At 39.5% G+C, this 17,454-nt stretch overlaps 1 protein-coding gene across 1 annotated transcript; it reads left to right on the plus strand.

The window, feature by feature from the left end:
• The first annotated feature begins 313 nt into the window (after nucleotides 1–313).
• Nucleotides 314–2,918, plus strand: LOC143023933 (uncharacterized). Its single transcript, XM_076182604.1, has 2 exons — nucleotides 314–1,086; nucleotides 1,300–2,918. Exon 2 carries the CDS (start codon nucleotides 1,325–1,327, stop codon nucleotides 2,498–2,500), a length of 1,176 nt encoding a protein of 391 aa, XP_076038719.1. The 5' UTR covers nucleotides 314–1,086; nucleotides 1,300–1,324; the 3' UTR covers nucleotides 2,501–2,918.
• The last annotated feature ends 14,536 nt before the right edge of the window (nucleotides 2,919–17,454 follow it).

Here is a 17,454-nt window from a genome sequence, read left to right on the forward strand (position 1 = left end):
ATGTATATATATACATATATATATATATATATATATATATATGTATGTATGTATCCAATCGTCGCTGCATGACTGAAGGCATATGTATCACGAGTGTGTATTTCCCCGAATATTTTCAACCATTCATTCAGTGCAAACATTTCATACACTTGTTCGTTTTTTTTTCATTCCTTTTACGTAAACGTTAAGATAAAACAGTGAGGTCGAAGACCTCCATGCAATATCTCCCCAGATTTAATGTTTCTCTTCCAGTCTTTCCTGTCAACATTGCACAGGCATTAGTGTCTTTAGTCTTGACCCGACCGATATATTGGTCAACGGCCCGTGGGCGTGTGTAGATATGCATTCGCATGTACACGTACGTATATGTACACAAATATGTATACATCTTTATTACCTATGTAAACATCCAGTATTATATGTATAAATATAACAAAATTAATTGTAATTATATATACGTGTTACAAGGACTCTTGTCCAATATAAATTATGTAAACTATTTTGGAACCACCAGTCCGGTTCACTCGCCAAATCGTCGTGACAGGTCACAGGGCGCCGGGGCGGTAGTGTTCATTCTGGCTCCCTGTCGAGCAGACCTTGTCTTTTTGTTTTGATATGTGATCAGTGTTCAGTGAAATTTAATATATGTTTATTTTCGTAAATATAATTTTCATTGTTCCTGTCACATATTATGGTGGCAGCGAAATTGTAAAAACTTTGTGAAAGACTATATAGTTTTACGAACAAAAAGACAAATTTGAAAAACTTAAAGGCCGGCCATGTTCGATGTGCGTGTGTTTTCTGTTTGTCGTGTTTTTCCCTACCTTTTTAATTTCAGGGATACAGTTTTTCAATTAATGTGACAGTCCTTCGTCAACTAAATTAACAGTGGAAAAACTATAAACTTCTAGTCCCTGCAATAGCTGTTAATGGTGAATCCGACGGACAAGCTGCCGGCGACCTGCTCCTGTGTAATAGCCGTAGCTAACAATCTACGCCCCATCGGACCCCCAGTGAATCATCCAGCAGATTCAACACTAGTCACGTCGCCTAGACCACCTAGTAACCTGGATGGTTATCTATAAGGTTCAAACCCATGTGCAAGGTTCCGAGTAGCCTTTCGCTCTAAAAGCTAAATTGCTACCTCTTATTTTCCCAACATTCCATGTTAACTTGTTGTAAAATTAATATTGTATTAATAGTACTTAATTGTTCTTTACATTTGATAAACAATTTTCATTTTTACATACAATTTTCTTACGGGTGTGGCTGGTGGCTTAAAAAAATTATTTCTTTTAGACTGTTGTACACAGCGTTCTCCATCATGGCTCAGGCAACACGTTCCAAGGCCAATGAGCCATCTGATTCAACATCTGATTTAACTTCTGATCAACTTGCAACATCCCAGGTAACACAAATACCCGTATTAAATCTCATCCATCAGAAACCTGCCATACAGACTTTCGATGGAAATGATTCTTCTTATACAGCATCTCTCTTTATTCGTATGTGCGAGGATGCTATTATATCATCTAACATTACCACGGATAAGGAACGTATCTCGTTCATACGCTCCCAGATTACCCCCAATTCATTAGCCTCTGAAATGCTGTCAGCTAGCTGTCTCAACCCCATTGAACTTAACCATGATTACAATAAATTCAAAACAAATTTCCTTCAGTTGTATGGGGACACAGGTAGAGAAGAAGGATTTCAATGGTGCTTCAAGCTGGCAGAGCAGCTAACTGTGAGTCACGGAACGTTAAATTTCATGCGCTCACAGGCAAAATCTAGTACCTTTGTTACCGAAGCCATTGCCAGTTTGAAACAATTACAATGGATAGAAAATGACAACATTTCAGTGGCCAGATTTCAACTTGTCTTAGAATATTTATTATTTATGTTATTTCTAACTCCACACGAGCGTAGAATCGCTTCTTCCTTAGATTATACAAAGGATGAAACTCTCCTTCATTATGCAACAAGGCTTTCTAAGAAATTAAAAGAAATGCCACGTCTTGCTACATTAGCCCAAGTAGTCCACAACCAACAATCTTCTGAAGTATATTCTCTACCTTCACCCCCAAGTTCTAACATGTTTTCAACACACTCTCAGAGTATCTCTTCTTCTGAAGATTCTATCATGTCATGTGCATACTGTCACAAACAAGGACATACTTATAACCGTTGTTTCCTTCGTAAGCGTCATGAACGCCAATCTACAAAATTTTCTCCCTTAGACTCTCACAGACCCTCCCCTCCCCAAATGCAGCACAATTCACGGAAACAAAGAAATTCCTATACGCCCCTTTCTCACCTTCCTCAGGATCTCTCACAAATGTCCCTACAACACCTTCCTAAAGACTGTCTTGTCCATGGATCCTGTGGTCACACTTCAGAACAATGCTTCAGGATCAAGAAACTTAGAGCAGATACTGTTGCCTCTGCCCCTACTCAGTCCCATTTTCAACAGCGCCTATTTCCAAATCCCAAAACGTAACAATGACTCCTCTGAAAGTTCTCCCCTTAACAGCTACTAGTTCTTCACTTCTTACTTTCCAGTGCTACATGCGTAAATCACCTCTTTCAGTAGTCATAGACACTGGAGCAGAAATTAGCATCATGAGCCACACTACATACAATATTATCAAAGAGCTTTATCGAGTTCCACTTTCTCCTTCTTGTGACACGATACAAACTGTCCAAGGCTCTACATTACCTATTCATGGCACAGCTACTATTCCTCTCAAATTTTCTACTTCTACCAAGGTTATTTCTGTTGATTTTGTGGTGGTTTCCAACTTTGCTCTCAAATGTGATTGCCTTTTAGGTTTGGATACTCTAGCAAAGTACAACATAAACATATCCCCTCAACAGCGTAAGGTGAGGTTAGAGAACACAATTCTTATGGCAACGGACAACCCTGTCTGGGTGCACGACTTTTCGTCGCCGTCTTTTCGTCGCCGGACGTTTCGTCGCCGGACGTTTCGTCGCCGGACTTTTCGTCGCCCCAAGCATAAATTGTATGCAAAGATTGACAATTGGAAATATATGATTTAATGTCATACTTGTACTTATATTCCTACTCCCAATGCAATAATATGAGTGTGGCAAATAGCTATACATCTCAGTGCCGTATAAACCATTCATTCTTGCCTTAACCAGTCCGACTTGCAAATACCTGAGCCCTAACTTACGTAGATGAAATACAATTTTATTTAAATTACAATAAATAATTTAATACATCATTATCTAAATATATATTTGACACGTCAGTATATATGATAATTTATTATTGGCATATCATACAGTAATAATTTGACACGAAATCATAATTATGAAGCTATTCATTAAAGTGTAAGGGTAAAATCATTTATTATAAAATTAGTAAGTTATTAGTAAATAGTCCATATGTATTGAAATGTAAAGTTCTTTAGTAAGGCTGGACAGACGCTACTACCAATAATCACATCAAGATCAATCAGAAGAAGTATATTGAATTTGGCATTAAATCATATATTTCCAATTTTATATTTCAATTATTTTATATTTCAAATGTTGTCAATCTTTGCATACAATTTATGCTTGGGGCGACGAAAAGACCGGCGACGAAAAGTCGCGGGGACGAAATGTCGCGGCGACGAAAAGTCGCGGCGACGAAAAGTCCGGCGACGAAAAGACGGCGACGAAAAGTCATGGACCCACCCTGTCTCCATATGTGTTTCACCCGCCTACGTTCAGTCTAAACAGTTATCAACTTTTTCCACTAGTGACTCTTCACAGCTATCGTGCAAAGTTCCAGCACCCTTAAATTCTTCAAAACTTTCCTGTGCAGCTGTTGTTATTGGTGATCATCACATAAAACCCTCTACTGCCATAAGGATTCCAGTACAAATTTCAGATGCTCCAATTGGCTCTGATGTCCTTTCTCAACCTAACTCTGTGCGTCTCAAACGTCTCGCACTAGAAGGTACTCTATCCACTGTTGGTCAGGATCATACCACTATTGCATTAGTTACTAATGTCACTGGTGTTCCCTTTACACTCTCTGCTGGTATTAACCTTGGATCTTTTGAAATTGTCGAGGTCGACACCTTTCAGAATTCTCCTCCTATTATAGCAGCTGCCGTTCAATCCACTAATGTTACAAATGGCAATTCTCATCTAGCTTCTCAATATGCAACGTATGTAGGACATACTGACTTTCCAGAAGTAACACCACGTCTTCTTGAATTACTAGTAGCAAAGCGGCAGGCTTTAGCCCTGCCTGGTGAACCATTAGGTGTTACAGATCGTGTTACCCATAGGATTGATCTTAAACCGGGAACACGTCCAGTTTATGTGCCCTCTTACAGGTTGCCCCATTCTCGTCGTCTCATCGCACAATCTTTAGTCGACGAACTTTTGAAAGAATGTGTCATTACAGAATCCCATTCTGAATGGAATTCTCCGCTCCTTCTTGTACCCAAGAAGGATGGATCGTTTCGTCCTGTGATAGACTACAGAAAGGTAAATGACGTTACTGTCCCTGACCATTACCCTCTGCCTGTGTTAAGTGATCTGCTACAATCCATCGGTTCAGGTAACACTGTGTTTACCACCTTAGATTTAAAAGCAGGTTTCTGGCAGATACCCTTAGAAGAACAGTCACGTAAAGTGACAGCCTTCTCAACTCCATCAGGCCACTACGAATGGCTCCGTTGTCCAATGGGTTTGCGAAATGCTCCATTGACCTGCCAACGTCTTGTCAACTCTATCTTTTATGGTCTCATAGGTGATGGTCTCTTTATTTATCTAGACGACCTCATCCTAGTCTCTAAGGATATAGAAAACCATTTCCAAAAGTTGTCCTTAGTATTGCAAAGGTTTGCTGAAGCAGGACTCAAACTTAACCTTCCCAAATGTTCCTTCTTCAAAGCAAGCATTCAATTTCTAGGTCATGTAGTTGACAAAAATGGTATCCATACCACAGATGAAAAGGTTAGAGCTGTTAAAAACTTCCCTACACCTAAGACTGTTGAACAGGTACGTTCCTTCCTAGGGTTAGCAGGATATTACCGTGCCTTTGTAAAGGACTTTGCTTCAATAGCATCTCCACTCACACGCCTCCTTAAGAAGGATGCTTCCTTCAAGTGGCAGGAAGAACACCAAAACAGTTTTGACTCCTTAAAACATGCTCTTACTAATGCACCTGTACTAGCTTTTCCTGACTATAGTCTACCTTTTATTATTTGTATAGATGCTTCTGGCTCAGGTGTTGGTGCTGTGCTTATGCAGCAAATTGATGGTCGACATTCACATGTCATAGCCTATGCCAGCCGAAAACTCAATTCTGCTGAGTCCCGCTATTCGGCAACTCATTTAGAAGCTTTAGCAGTTGTATGGTCGTTACGACATTTTCGTGATATCGTCTTTGGATATCCAATTACCATTTACACAGACCATATGGCTGTCACACAACTGTTCAAAGGCAAAAATCTTTCAGGCCGCCTAGCCAGATGGTTTCTAACCATAGAAGAATTTAATCCAGTAATGAAACATATCCAAGGCAAAGCAAATCATGTTGCCGATGCTCTTTCACGACAATTACCAATTGCTGCTATTCAAAGAGTACATAATTTTAACTTACAAGAATTAGCAGAAGCTCAACATCAGGACCCTGTATGGTCTGCTGTTATATATGCCTTGGAATCGGGTGATAACATCCACCTGAAGATACCAGTACCATTATCACAATTTTCACTTGAGGATAACGTTCTTACTCGTAAAGTGAAAGTGTATGAGCAAGATGTTACACAACTAGTGATTCCTGAGTCACTAGTTCCTATAGTTTTATCTCTTGTTCATGATTGCCCTCAAGCTGGCCACCCAGGCCGTGACAAAAGCCTGGCTATGGCTCGCAAGAAATATTACTGGCCCAAGATGCGCCTCGACATTACCACTCATGTTGCCAAGTGTAAGTCTTGTGCTTTGAACAAAGGCTACACGCAAACTGCCCCTATCTTAGAGTATCCTATTCCGTCTCGTCCTTTCGAGACAATAGCAATAGATCTTCAACTACCCTGTAGTACTCAAGGCTCTATGTATGTTCTAGTATGCGTAGATCACTTCAGCCGCTTTGTGATTTTGGCTCCTTTACGTAGTAAATCTGCTCCAGCTGTTGCCCATGCTTTGGTAACGCATGTTTTCTGTCCTTACACTACCCCTTCAGTGTTACTCAGTGACAATGGCACTGAGTTTAAGAATGAAATAATGGCCAACATTTGCCAGCAGTATAACATCAAACAAACCTTCATCACTGCTTATCACCCTTCCTCTAATGGGCTGGTTGAGAGGACCAACAAAAAGATTCTTGACGTCCTGAGGCATTTCTATAGTGACTTACAGGAGTCATGGGAAGATTGGCTCCCCCATGTTGGTGCCTGTATTAACAGCACCATAAATGAATCTACAGGTAAGACCCCTCATTACATAATTTATGGTTCTGAGAAAAGGTTTCCATATGACCTTTTACATAATACACAATGCCCAGTTTATAATATTGAAGATTACGCGCAGGTACAATGCAAAATTCTTCAATCAATCTATGCTTCTGTACGAGACAAGATGCAAGTCTCTCGTTCACAAATGGTTCAAAAGCACCAGACCAAAGCCACACCCGTATCCCTCAAAGTAGGCGATACAGTGTTTAAATTACAACCTGAGCGAAAAAGCAAGCTCGCACATAAATTTTCAGGCTCTTTTCTTGTAACTCAGAAGTTGCACCAGAACAAATACATAATTTTTGACCCTTCACGTAACTTATCGGAAACGGTACATCCTGACAACTTAAAGAAAACCAAGGTGGCCATACCTACATTTGCTGTACCACCTCCTGGGCCCAATTCTGTACAACCTGCCCATACTTACAATTTAAGATCCACAGGCCCTGTGCCTTAGCTGTATGAAAACAATGTAAATTAAGATGCTTTAAGCATTGTTTGTATTGTTTACCATTTCTTGTATCCAATTCTTGTGTCTTTGTATCTCTATTTTTGTATTTTTGTAGACTTATGTATATTTGTATTGTGTATGTCCCGGACGTCCGGCAATTGCATTAATTTTTACTGGCGCCAGTTAATTCATTTCTTATTTTGTGTATTGTGTTTGTGTTATTTTCCCTGTGTGATATCCTATGTACAGTTACTCTATTTTGTATAGTATGTTTTGTTTTGTTCTATTAATTTACTTGTTTAAATTTTATGTACAGTTTTGTAATTCAGAGTTAAATAATTTTCATATGTAATGTGTTTAAAGTATGTGTTCCTCTGGCCATGCCCAAAATTGTATTGTATTCTAGTTCCTCAATGAGGACATTTCGAGGTGTGGCCGAGCGATATATTGGTCAACGGCCCGTGGGCGTGTGTAGATATGCATTCGCATGTACACGTACGTATATGTACACAAATATGTATACATCTTTATTACCTATGTAAACATCCAGTATTATATGTATAAATATAACAAAATTAATTGTAATTATATATACGTGTTACAAGGACTCTTGTCCAATATAAATTATGTAAACTATTTTGGAACCACCAGTCCGGTTCACTCGCCAAATCGTCGTGACAGGTCACAGGGCGCCGGGGCGGTAGTGTTCATTCTGGCTCCCTGTCGAGCAGACCTTGTCTTTTTGTTTTGATATGTGATCAGTGTTCAGTGAAATTTAATATATGTTTATTTTCGTAAATATAATTTTCATTGTTCCTGTCACACCGAAGAGAAAGTGAGTGAGCGAAAAGGTTTGTGTGACCTCATTTGACCTGTGAACGGGCGTGTGACCTCAGTTGACCTGTGAACGGGAGTGTGACTTCAGTTGACCTATGAACGGGCGTGTGACCTCAGTTGACCTGTGAACGGGCGTGTGACCTCAGTTGACCTGTGAACGGGCATGTGACCTCAGATGACCTGTGAACGGGCGTGTGACCTCAGTTGACCTGTGAACGGGCGTGTGGCCTCAGTTGACCTGTGAACGGGCGTGTGGCCTCAGTTGACCTGTGAACGGGCGTGTGACCTCAGTTGACCTTTTGAATAGGCGTGTGACCTTAGTTGACCTGAGAACGTTTTCTAAAGGTTTTGGATTTCCGAACGTCGTTTCACCGAACATCGACTCTTTCCTTCAAATTTCGTTCCTCTTCTGCTTCCTCTTTAACATCTGCGGTTCCAGGGTCCTCCCTCAGCTGAGTGGAATCGTTTGGAGATAGCCATACGATTAACCGCTCGTCCATATTAAACTTGAATATAATATTTTTCAGATTCGTTTGAAAATGGAAAAAAAGAAGCAGATACTATCCAATAAAATTTGATTAACACCACACCAACTGTTATATAGATACATATATAAATATACATATATATATATATATATATATATATATATATACATATATATGTATATATATATACACATATAAATATATATAATATATATATATGTATACATATATATACATATATATGTATATACATATATACATATATATACATATATATACACATATATATATATATATACATACATATATATATATATACAGTACATATATATATATATATTATATATATTATATATATATGTATATGTATATATGTATATATAGACACATTGTACAGTATATGTGCGCATGTATGCATGAAAGGCGTGCGTCATCACCTCCTCCATTTTGCAAATGACGTCCAAAATGGGAACAATCTCCTGTCTGCCCCAATATCATTTGGCACTTTATCACCACCACGTTGGAATGGAACCATCACTTCCGCTGCGAAAGTACTTTCCTCGTACAGCCTAAATCTGTACCATATCTCTCCCGAACGCTGACTACTAAATGTTCTAATATATTGCACCCAAATGTCCTCTTGCCTATACATCTGTCTTCCTTTGTCAACAAATCCCCTGAACATAATTTTTTTTTTTTTTTCGATATTTATCTCTGTGCTTTGTCCTTCATGCCTTCACTGTTACTCTGTAAGCTGTTGGTTCTAAATCTTCACATTGAACGATCGACACCTTTTAATATAGTGTTGAAGAATCCCTCAGTAGACATGACTTGCTCATCATCGAAACTGAGGGAGGGAGGAGTCTTGCGAGATGCTGTACGCCCAAAATCCCATAAGATATTAATCCCACTGGTCATTATCCCACATCCAAAATCCCGTTGGTCAAGATCCCACACATAATGATCAAAATTTCACATATTTAAATACTCCAGGATGTTGTTAGTATGAATATACACTATGTTTATGTTAAAGTATATACTTTCATTTGATAAATTCATTAATGACCATAGGCCTAGGTTAATTTGTTAGGTTACGTTAGGTGTGGGATTTTTGACCGACACTTTGTGGGATTTTGACCAATAGGATTTTGGATGTGGGATAATGACCAGTGGGATTATAATCTTATGGTGTTATGTTGTGAATTCTTGCGAAACAGAACAAGATGGAGAAATATGCTGGTAGTTATGACTGGTATAACGACCAGCTAGTGGAAGCTGAAGTAATTTACTACCCAAGCCAAAGCGAAGTTGCTGGATATGGGGGGGGGGGGGACTTCCCCCCATAGTCTCTCATTCCCATTATCCTTTCCCCCCCACCTCCCACCCCACCCCCAGTGTGTATTTACACACGTCCTTATGTGTATGCGTTAACACATAGGTTCTTACGTGCGTATATACATGAATGCTTATGTCCGCATACATACGCCTGCATGCAAGCATAATTTCTTTTCCGTATCCTACCTAGTTATTGACCGAAAGATATTCTGTCGATATGTTTCATCATTGCAGATTATTGCATTTCTTTGTTTATACAAGCGTACGCACATATTTTTGACAGTAGGTTGGAAATTTCCGTCATCGTAAACAAGAGTGTGACAGGATATTTGTCTGAATGATATCTTTGACAGTGAGTGCATTGCTAACAGTAATATTTTTTTTTTTGTAAACAAACCCCGTACAATGTTTTATATGAAAGAATAAATCTTGGAAATTGACACTGAAAAACAGCGTGTTTTTTGGCATAGATTCTCGAGTTTATTTTGCATTTTATGACAGAATACTATTGATTTCAGTACAAATATAGTATATCTAGAAATAGAGAAAAAACATTTGATCCATAAAGTGAATAGAAGGATTGGGAGGTAGATACATATATACATTTACAGTATATATATTGTATACACATACACACATATATTTACACAGTGAATGAGAATCCGACAAGAAATAAAGGTCTCAGACTGTCAGGAAATAAATCTAATATGGAAATGGGTAGAAACAACTTCGCCAGCCGTGTAGTTAATGAATGGAATAAACTTCCTGCAGAGGCAGGCCAATTAAAGTTCATTTCGAAGCTTTAAAACTCGTTTAGATAAACACCTAAGCAAGATGCTAATGCCTGTCATTTATTTTATGTTATTTATTTATTTATTTGTTATTATTTGCCAGTTTGATTATTATTATTTGCTTGATTTTCATTTATAATTACTTATTTGTCAAACTATTATCATTTACTATTTACCTGTTTTTTATTATTTAACTATACCTATTCATTTATTTATTTGTTTTATTTTATTATTATTTATATTATTATATTCTTATTTATTTATTTATCACTATTATGTTTTTTTCGCATCCGACCTAGTTATGGAACAAGAGGTCTCTTGTCGGCATACTCCTCCTTTGTAATATTTTGTAATTATATAAATATATATATGTATATATATATATATATATATATATATATATATATATGTGTGTGTGTGTGTGTGTGTAGTATATGTATGTATGTATATATATATATATATATATATATATATATATATGTATATATATTTAAAGTATATATGGGTAGAAGGTTCTCTCTTTTGTATGTTTCGTTCAATGTGATGGGTGGTTCAGTATTAATAAATTTCTTGAAGGTATTTTCTTTATACCTTAGAAAAGTATATATATATGTATGTATGTATATATATATATATATATATATATATATATATATATATATATATATATATGATATATATATACATTTATTTATATAAAGAGGTAGAGAAAGAACTGGGGAGTGAGCGGGAGATGGGATGGAGGGGAGGAAGAGGAAGGGGAGGGAGAAGAGGAGGGGGACGGAGAAGCGGAAGGGGAAGGAGAGGAGAAATGTGAGGGGAAATTTCAAGAAAGAAAACAAAGGAAATAGAGATGTAACGAAGTCACTAGGCGGGAAGGAAATATAAAAAGAAACGGAAGAAGAAATAAAAAAGGAAAAGAAGAATAAGGAAAGCGGGGATAAATGTATTACATTTCAAAATTGATTTGTCTAATCGAACATGAAATGTCTGATGTGTACCACAGAGAATTCCCTTCTCAAAGGGACGATAAGTACATGACATCTTACCTCTGACCATTAGGCCGGTGTCACACTGTCCGGCGCCGCCGGTGCGGCTTGCCTTTAGTAGTCATTTGACTCCGAAGGTTTTACGAGTGTCTCTGAAGCAGGTGGGAAGGGAGATGGTGGTTGTCGTTCCATCAAGTTCTGGCTGCTGTCGCCAGGTGATTTTATTAAACCAGTTTAACTTGTTCGCTATGCGAGCAAGTTAGGGCATCGCTGCTTGCTGCGAGGTGATGGTGGTTCGAATCCTGCCACCGGCGAGTTGAACTCAGGGCATGACTCAAATCCCATGCTACAAAGTCCTCTGTAAGGGGCACCGTCCCAACCTTCTGATAGGAAGGCGTTTGTGACGTTAAACCAAATCAATCATCAATCAATCAGTTGATCTAGCAAACATCATCTATCCGCGTCCGGCACTACCGCACAGTGTGGTGACACCAACATAACTCCGCGTTTTGACCTCTTGAGTCAATCAGCATATACCTTGCAGTTATTTTCATGCTGATATATACTTTCATGGCTGATGAAAAGTAAGCCTTACCGTATCGGGTGGATACATGCTATCTCCTTATCGATTTCAAGAGTTCTGTGTATTCAGCATTGTTGTATGATTGTTGGATAATCTCCATTCAGTAAAGAATATTCGTCACGTTCATCTTTCTGTCCCTTCTGGTCCATTACTTTTTTTGAATCACTTCCTTACAACGTCTGCGACTCCATTTCTTCTGTGTTATGTCCGAGGCGCTGAGGACAGAAAGGGTTGATGTCGGTGGTATGTACAGAGATCAAACAAGGCAACTTGCATATGAAAAGTTACGCTCGTGTTTCGTCCGAAGCGGACAGCCAAGCGGACAGCAGAAAGTGAGGGTGTAGGGATGTGTTGGACTTGTCCGGAACGCAAACGAGACAGCAAGGGACGGAGAGAGAACTATTGTCTTTTCTACCAACTCTGACTCTAAGGCTCGTTTCACACGTATCGACTTTTCGCCGTGCGCCCTCCATGGCATGACGTCGCGCTATCAACCATAAGTGTCTATGGAACCTTCCACACGTGGTTGTGGTCGTGACATGTGAAAACGTCCATGGATGTCTATGGTTATTTGAGAACACGACGTCGTGTCGTGGACTTCGCACGGCGAAAGGTCGATACGTGTGAGACGATTCTAACTTTGAATCTGGTGGCTGTTAGGCCTACAGGTTTATTACAGCTTTTATGGTCTGTCCAGACAGTTCTGTCCACTTCCTTTCAGACCTCCCCTGGTGCCACTTGATCCATGCCCTTCTTTACTCCATTCAGCCATCCATCTGTTGCTGGGTCTTCCCAATGGTCGGCTACCCTGTAATCCACCTTCAAACTGGTCTTTGACGTCTATCAGCCTCCATTCGGACACAGTGACCAACCCACCTTGTTCTTCTCCTCCGCTCCTCACCCTGAAAGTATGATTGGTTTTCTTAGACATCAATGATATATCAGACTTTCATGTCTATTCTTGCTGTCGCCAAATTATTATATTCAGATGATGGGAAACCCTTTGGGCGTCATAGGGTTAGCTTCTTTCCGCTCGCTTCCCGAATCGCTCCGCATCGCATAGCATTGCTTCGCTTCGGATGACGTTGCATTGCCACGCTACGCACCTCCCGTTGGGTCGTTTCCCCGAGTCGTTAACCTTAGCTTTTCGCCCTTACTTGCGGGTCGTTCGGGAACCTAAAAGGACTCAGGTTGACAACCCAGTGTCTGTCACCCTCCCGAGATAACTTTAGGCATTTCCCCGTAATAATCGGGTTATCACGCTCTGACGGAAAGTTTAATATTTCCATCCTCCGGAAGTTTCCGTCTCAATCTCGTCTCAGCTTATGAGATTCTGTTTGTCTCGGTGTTACCTGAAACATTAGGCTTAAGAGGGAATTAGGCGAGAACTAGTTTACCAACTGAGTGGTTAACGAATGGAAAAGACTTAGTAACCATGTAGTCAGCGATTAAGCCATTGGTTGTTTTCAGAGAAAGTTAGATAACTTTATGGATAGGGATAACAGGTGATAAGGGACATGGAACTGCCTAGTGTAGGTCTTATGGCCTCTTGCAGTCTCCATTCTAACATTCTTATGTTCTTATTATTTCCCAGTTACTTAACGCTGGTAAGGGACATAAAACCCTCTAGCATAGGCCCTATGGTCTCTTGCAGTCTCCTGTATTATGTTCTAATCATTTTCCAGTCATTTGAACTCTGGTATATTAAGTTTAGGTTTTTCAACTGTTGTCATTGTTCATCGTGACACGCGTCCATGTTCAGTCTGTTCACATAAACCTGGTGAAGGTTTATAAGAAAACAAAATATTTCTTGGTCATTAAGAATATCCTTGGAATTAATCAATGTGTATGTATATATATATATATATATATATATATATATATATATATATATATATATATATATACACATATATATGTATATACATATATATATACATATATATGTATATATATATATATATATATATGTGCATATATATACACATATATATATGTGTGTGTGTGTGTATATATGTATATATATATATATATATATATATATATATATATATATATATATATACATACATACATACATATACCAAGGCTTTTTTCCCCCTTACCAGGGATGTAGCCAAAAAGGACAGGGCACAAAAACACTCCCACCCATTCCATCCCCGAAAACAGTCCACACCCCTCCACCCTCCCTCCCATCTAAGCACCTCCTAGATGACGGGCCATCCCCGCACCCTGTCTACTGCCCTGGGTCAGAAGCAGTGTCGCAGAAGCAGTGTCGCAGGACACAGCACATCCACAGCAAGGCCGCTTCATTAAATCGGCGACCCCCCCTCTCCGTCCCCCATGTATAAAGGAGAGGACGGGGAGAAATCCCTTCGGGCTGCGTCAAAATTTTTTGCTCACACACACTACCTCACCCCCATTCCCCCGTCCAATCCACCTCATGCATCACAACATTTTCCAAATACAACCATTCTCCATTCACCCCTGTCTTCTGTCCTCTCCCGTCCTTCCTCAACCGACATTCCCCTCTTCCCCAAAGCCCCCTTCACCCCATCCATCCATCCATCTCATCCTAGGACGTCCCCTCATGTTCACTCTCTCCACATCTGCCTTCCATACCTCCTTTACTAGTCTTTCTTCAATCATTCTTTCCATGTGTCCAAACCATCCTAATACTCTTTCATCCACCCTATCTCCCAGCTCCCTTTCCACCCCTGTTCTCCTCCTCACTTCCTCATTTCTCACTCTATCTAGCCTATATATATATATATATATATATATAAAATGGAACATTGTGAAAAAATCCTGTAATTTCATGAAGTTGGATAATCACCAACAAGGTGTGCAGCAGCACTAGTAAAGAAAATTTCATCCAATTTTAGATGAGTTTATTAGAATATTCTGTAAATAATACGCTACGATACATACGAGTAAGTTCATTACTCTTCTATTTCCTCTGGCAGTATGAATAGTTTATATATAAACATAGATAATGAGTAATAAGGGACCCAAAACCGAGCCCTGGGGAACTCCACTAGTAACATGACCCCGTTTGGATTTTACGCCGTTAGTGGTGACCCGCTGTTTTCTGTCACTAATCCATGCTCTGATACATTCAAGCACTTTTCCTCCTATGCTATGGGTTTTTATTATATTAGTGGTTTTTGGTGGGGGTACCTTGTCGAATGCATAGGTAAAGTGAAGTCTATATGGAATCTGAACTTCAGAAATATCTGATGTTTGGTACAAAAACACCTTTCGGAAATATTTGGAAATACACCAGAATTGTCAAGTATTCTCTTGATTAAGGATTAAGGTCAAGGTCAAAATCAAGGTCAGGATCAAGTTAAGGATTAAGGTCAGATTTAAGTTAAGGAATAAGGTCAGGGTTAAGTTAAGGATCAAGGTCAGATTCAAGTTAAGAATTAAGGTCAGGCTCAAGTTAAGAATCAAGGTCAGATGCAAGTTAAGGAATAAGGTCAGGCTTAAGTTAAGGATCAAGGTCAGATTCAAGTTAAGGAATAAGGTCAGGCTCAAGTTAAGGATCAAGGTCATATACAAGTTAAGGATTAAGGTCAGATTCAAGTTAAGGATTAAGGTCAGATTCAAGCTAAGGAATAAGGTCAGATTCAAGTTAAGGATCAAGGTCAGATTCAAGTTAAGGAATAAGGTCAGACTCAAATTAAGGATCAAGGTCATATTCAAGTTAAGGATCAAGGTCATATTCAAGTTAAGGATTAAGGTCAGGCTCAAGTTAAGGATCAAGGTCATTTTCAAGTTAAGCAATAAGGTCAGGCTCAAGTTAAGAATTAAGGTCAGGGTCACGGCCAGGATTAAAATCAGGATCAAGGTCAAGAGCAACAGCAACAGCTTTTGTCCAAATAACAATCAATGCAAATTGTGATTGTCATTTTCCCAAATAAGCGCCATCATTACTACTTCCAGCATAATTAACGCGTCTTTTTTTCTCGTCAGTCGTGACGCTCGATAAATCACTTTTCCGGAAAGAAGGAGAAAAAAGATACTTTGGGAATATGTCAGGCGAAAGAGACAGAACATGAATAACCATAGAAAAAGTCCATGAGGACAGATGTGGAAATCGCGACGACGACGACGACGACGACGACGACGACGACGACAAGCGCTTGATTGGATCACACCAGGAAAACGAATTTTTTTCCCCTCAGACTTCTGGCAGAGACGATGTCGGTTGGCTCCCGAGGGGAGGAATTTACCGAGAGTACGATGATCGGAAAGAAGCAGCGAGTGACCTGTTGTCCTTATAGAAGCACTGGTGAGTTGTCGGCGAGGGAGTACGAATTGGGAAAAGAAGAAGAAAAAGTAGAATAGGTTGTATCCAGTGGAGTCGAAGAAGCGATCTGAAAATGCAAGGAGAAAGAGGAAGTTTTTGGATTCGTGACGATGTCAGAATGAAAAAGGCAAAGTGAGGAATCAGAGTCCCATTTTGATACTGATAGGATGAGTGCCACACGCGTGAATAAAATCGTCTGGCGAAAGCAGAAATAAAATGTAAAGTACATCCAGGAGATGCCAAGATAAGGAGGGTGGAGGGGAGTGGAATATATAGGAAATGGAATGGGTGGGAGTGGTCTCTATGCCGTTTTCTTTTTGGCTACCCTCCGTGTAGTGGGGAAAAGCCTTTGGTATATGTATGTATGTACATCCAGGTACGGAGGGGGATATTGATTTATCCTGTTTGAAGTCGCGAATTCCTCCTATCAGGAGGCTAGGACGGTGCTCCTGAGGACTTTGTAGCGTAGAATTGAACGGACCATGCCCTTGGTCCAACTCGCTGGCGGGAGAGTTCGAACCGCCGTTATCTCAACTTCCGCCGCAAGGAACTAAAACGTTCTCTTGTGAAGATTAGTTCTGTTCGTTGATTGCGTGAAGAGTAAAACCGTTTCTATCGGACAACATGTAAATGTCATTTGCCTTAAGATGTTATCACTCCGATTGTTGGAGTAGATCTGCAGCCCACAGCTTTAGGGAATGAATCTGATGTGCTGGCGGAAAAAAAAAAAAAAAACTCAAGCATATCAAATGACATTCTATGAAAATTGTTGAGAAAAGAAAATAGTTTGCCTTTGTGATTTTACGGTAGAGAAAGTTCTGGAGGTGGGATTTGCCGCCGATTTATTGGAAGTTGGAGGGAAAATAGCCCAGTGTGGGAGCGCTTATAGCCTTTCTCAGGTTTAAAGCTCCAAGTGCCAACTCAATTGTCACAAATTGACTGGAGGAGTGTATTCCTCGCCTCTCATTTCGAGTCCTGAAATATTCAACAACTTTTCCCGAATCATTGAGGCGTGAAGGAAACGTTTTAAAATTGAACGAAACGTTTTGAAAATGAGAGGAAACGTTTAGACCCCCGGAGAGGAAATATATATGATACAGAAACGTTTTCCTGCCTACGGTTTGCGCATCGAAAACGTTTGGAAAATATTGTTTGGATTTTTTTTTATTCAGGAATGCCTGGA

Source organism: Oratosquilla oratoria, unplaced genomic scaffold, assembly GCF_046742065.1.
Source record: "Oratosquilla oratoria isolate Oo_2021 unplaced genomic scaffold, ASM4674206v1 SCAFFOLD71, whole genome shotgun sequence".
NCBI lineage: Eukaryota > Metazoa > Arthropoda > Malacostraca > Stomatopoda > Squillidae > Oratosquilla > Oratosquilla oratoria.

Bases quoted from the DNA above. Each gene is read 5' to 3' on its own strand.
- LOC143023933 (XM_076182604.1), top strand. From the start codon at position 1,325: ATGGCTCAGGCAACACGTTCCAAGGCCAATGAGCCATCTGATTCAACA.